Genomic DNA, 4675 nt, shown 5'->3' with positions numbered 1-4675 from the left:
AGCCGCGGGCGGGCCGCGCGCGCCGACTGAGTGTCGCTCACCCCGTGGCGCCTCACCGCGCGCACGCTCAACATGTTCAACGTGTAGACTCGCTCCCGTCGCGTACCCGTTACGTTCCTGTCGCGTACTCGTCGCGTACCCGTCGCGTAACCGTTACGTACTCGTTGCGTACCAGCAGTGTACCCGCCCCGTCATGCACCCCTCACATACCCGTCATGGTCTCCGTGTGAGTGCTTCACAGGCACTATCGTGTAACCCCGTGTAATCGTTTTATCAAATCTACAATCTACATACGCCGAATAAATAAAGAGGGCGTAACAGAAATGTCCATTACGGGTTTTTCGCGTTATCTGCACGTAAGTGGGACTTTGGGCAGTACGTCTGTCAATATATACGTTTGTTGGACATTACTCACGAGTCTACGTGTGTTTAGAGACTTTCACGTGACAAATTAAATTTGTGACTAGATGTTTTTGATGTTACTACCGTGATTAAAAGACTATCCAAAGCTAATTGTGAAAAAAAAAAACTACAATTTTATAATTTATATTGCTCTGAACAATAATTTGTTATGGCAAAACTATTATTACCATTGCTTTTCTAATATTGGAACTCTGAATTCACTGTTACGTTATATGCAATACATAATAATATTCGGGTGTCACGCTAACTGCTATACATAGCAAGACAAACGCGCATTTATACGTATATACTAATACATCTCCAAATGGAAACTGATTGCTCATAATGAGTAATGTAAAGTACGAAGTGTGGTACATGGACTTTGATGACATACCGAGTCCAATTTTATATCTCTTAGAGTTAATCTGAAAATTTATGTACCTATTTTTCATTTTCTGTGAAGTGTGTGTTGATTTTATATCTTAATTGATATCAGTTTGGCCATTCTGAAAAACAAACTCCTCCTGGAGTCTGTTTTTCAAAATAAAGTGAAAGTATATTGTGGTTGCGCGAACTTCAGTTTGTTATTATCTTCGTATGTACGAGCATTCGTGTATTTTGCGGTAAAACTTAGTTAGTTACTCGCTATTAACGGCTAGTGCAGCGATTTTATTGGTTATTAAATATATTTATCACAATTTTTTATTGAATTAAGTAAATTTAAGTGCGTTGAGTGTTGTTTTAGATGGCGCTTTATGTGTTGCTTAAATTGATATTGCGCCAATTCTGTTGAACGTGTTTGAACGAAGGAATTGTTTTTGTATAGTTTATGTAAAATTTAATTTTGTACATAATGATGTACAATTGGTGTAAATGTATGCTACATTCCATATCCCACATCACAATATGCAATACAAGAGTTATTTAGCCATGACGAGACAATGGATGTACGTTATGGCCAAAATAGGCGATGGATTATTATTGGTTTCGTCTTACATGTGTGTTTATTGCGAAATAAACGTATTAATTCATGCCAAAATTATAGTACATTAGTTTCGTTTATAAAATACTGAAAGTTCATTTTCGCGTGCTTTGGCCACCTTCACCCACAAGGTGAAGCGTGTTTAATTCGACATCAAGTAATGCACAATGCACACGAAAGTCAACTTTAATGTACCTCACACTTGTATAGTATTATAAATAGACATACAGTTAAAAATTAAAATTATGACTATTCGTCATTATTATTTTAGATAGTTTTTTATATAAAATTATATGTTTATTTTCGCAATAACCATTCTTATTTTCCATATTTCGTACAGTCTTTTCTTTGTTTTACCTGTCAGAAACAGCTGATATATATATAACTATGAATAGACTGTACTAAATTTTTAAATTCTATGTATTTAAGTTCGGAAATTTCGCATTCAATCAAAATTTAACATTAAAGTGTTTCGATGTACCTAATTTCAATTTTACTCTTTTAAGACTGTTTTGGTTTTAAGTTTTAGGATGTATATTATGATGAGATCGTGTTTGTAGAAATAGTTGGTAAATTTTATCCTTAACTTTTATATGCTATATCCTAAAAACAGTTGTAGTATTTTCAAAATATTTTTTAGTTCCGAATAACCTTTCGAAGAGAAACATTATCTACTCGATAAGTCCTGTGTAGGAATCTCGTAGTTTTCATATATATTATTTTAATGTTATTAAACTAGTTCAGTAATTATAAACACGTACACCGTAATAACACGTGAGGAAGAGTGGTTTCGTTATTTGGTTACTGAAGTTGGTAAAGTATTGATAGATAATAGAGGTTGCTCTAAAGCTATTTGGTTTTCGCAAATTGCTTCGTCAAAATTGTGTTACGGCTGTGAATGATTTCCTAGTTTAAGTGTGTGTGTGTGTGACCTAAGTAGAATGTAAAATTACCTGCTTAGATAATCCCAGTACTAATGAATGTATGATAATTTTGTACCTATCGTAAGTTTTACACCCGTCCAAACACCTTTATTCATTTAAACCATCGCGATTTTAACCTAGGCCAGTACCAACGTATAGGGTATAAAATAATATGATAAAATTTCGACATAATTGTAAACTCGTAAATTTGTTGTTATCGATGTGAAAAACATTTTTAAGTAAATAAATAATAATTAAGTAATTTAATTAAGACGCTGGCAGTTCATGGAGTATTTTTTGTTTTTTTTTTATTCATTATTCGATGGTTGAAAAATCGGTAGTAAAACCAAAATAGATATATGATTTGTCTAAATTTTACGTTTTAAATTCGTATCAATAATTAACATGGTATTTTTGTATCGATTTTAAAAAATATATTGATTAACGAGATAAAGAAAAGCTGTCTACAGCGTGTCGCTTCTATTAGAAACTTTTAGAAAATTGCTTTACACATTTTTGTACATAGCTCAATATGAGTATAATATATTTTGTACATCTATGTTCGCATTACATCTACCGTCATTTATATTAGTTATGTGCGCTGTTCTTCTATTATTCTGATTGCGATCTTATGAACGATGCGTATGGTAACAATTACACTGCCGAGTTATCTTACCGAAATATGTCTTTTTATAATGGCAACAGACAAACAATTCGTATCGTGCATGCGTAAATTGTTCGGTCTGTTACTTTATATCCCGCACCTATGGATGTCAACGTATTCATTATCTTCGTAGAAAATCAGGATCGTTCTGTTATAGTAATAAAACTTAAAATTAAAGGCGTCTTATTTTATTTAAAGTAAGGAAAGTACAGTACTAGATGATATAAGGCTTGCGTTAACCGAATCAAATCGTTGGGTAGCGATGTTTGTATGAAAGTTACGGAGGCGCAAATCTACTGTAAAATGCGTTAGCGCAGAGTCTTGTCATTTACATATAAATATAGCGGATAGCATTTTTAAAAATCCATAAATAATTAGGAATCGTATGAAGCAATATTAGTCGGTTTTAAATGTTTATCTAATCGTAATAGCTATTAAATAATAAGCATTTGGATGTTTTGGATTGTTAGAGTCACTGGTCGATTTTCTAAAAGGGTTATGATGTAATGTGGTGCTAACAATCAGAGTTGAGTGGATGGTTAATGAGACAAAATGTATATTTAATTTTGTCCTGATTTTAGAGCTTATTAATATATATCTAACATTACTATAGCTACACTGTAATTATCTTTATTTTAAGATTTAATATTAATTTTCACATAAATTGTGCCGCAACATATAAGCTTTTCATAGTATTTGCGGAATATGACCTTGTATAATCGTTTGTGTATTATACTTAGTGATTTGTAATAAAAGTTCAATTTAATAAAACTGTGTTACTATAATTCATTTGTAAAAATTAAAAATACTGTAAATCGGACTGGAAAGCCAAAGTAAACAGTATTTTATATATTTGTTTATTATTTTTCACCCACAACTCTTAATAATAATAATACGGGCTCGTTTTCCGCAACTCGACGTCAAGCGCCTATTTTGCGTGAAAGAAAAGGAGGACCCACAACTCTTATAATGATGTTTCGATGTTCATTGTTATTCAAATTAATGGGATGTCGAAAATTAAACAGTAACATTTTTAAAATCAGTTTTATTGCTTTGCTGTTGCTAGATAATTATTTACATTGTTGCATTATTTTACTTTTAATTTCAGCAGGGAAAATATCAATGGAAGCTTTTGCACATTGTAAACAATAGGATTTACAATAAAAAATACTACATTCTTTACTAATACATACTACTTTGTCACACAATGCACAGTCTGCTCCGAGAACCATTATTTCTCCTCTTCCTGATGGACTGAATGGATCTTTCATAATGTAGCTGCTATATTTCAATTCTATATTACGAGAGAAAGGTGGACTAGTTCCTTTATAATGTGCTTTTTCTTGGAGACCACAGCTAGTACAAGTGAAATCATAATGCATGGGGGTCTCATCTACTTTTTGTTTGGTTGTTTCCATTGTTCTACAATTATAAAACGTGGTTAGTCTTTACAATCATTTTATAATGACTTACACAATAAAAGTATAATATTTTATTGAATTGAATTATGAAAAACAATTACATAATATAATGTACATTTGCATTTTATAATACTCAATAATACCCACATGTGCTTGTCTGATCTCTTGTCACACTTGAGTCTTGTGGTCCGTGTTATTCAGTTTTAGGGACTTCCTTGGGAGCTTCCATTGGCCACCAATCAGGTTTTACAGCTTCTGCTGAATAATGACCAACATTTAGTAT

General features: G+C 32.5%; 2 protein-coding genes across 2 annotated transcripts in view; one reads left to right on the top strand and one right to left on the bottom strand.

Moving 5' to 3' along the window:
- Positions 1-265, top strand: part of LOC119828709 (ubiquitin carboxyl-terminal hydrolase puf) — a 28249-nt gene extending 27984 nt beyond the window's left edge. The window contains exon 60 of the mRNA XM_038350950.1: positions 242-265. Within this exon, the coding sequence (XP_038206878.1) occupies positions 242-265 (24 nt within the window). The remainder of the gene's footprint in view (positions 1-241) is intronic.
- Positions 1-4675, bottom strand: part of LOC119828469 — a 52468-nt gene that overhangs the window by 44350 nt on the left and 3443 nt on the right. The window lies entirely within an intron of this gene.

This window comes from Zerene cesonia, chromosome 8 (genome assembly GCF_012273895.1).
Source record: "Zerene cesonia ecotype Mississippi chromosome 8, Zerene_cesonia_1.1, whole genome shotgun sequence".
NCBI lineage: Eukaryota > Metazoa > Arthropoda > Insecta > Lepidoptera > Pieridae > Zerene > Zerene cesonia.
The sequence above is the reverse complement of the archived record's forward strand: the minus strand, read 5'-3'. Positions and strand labels throughout refer to the sequence as shown.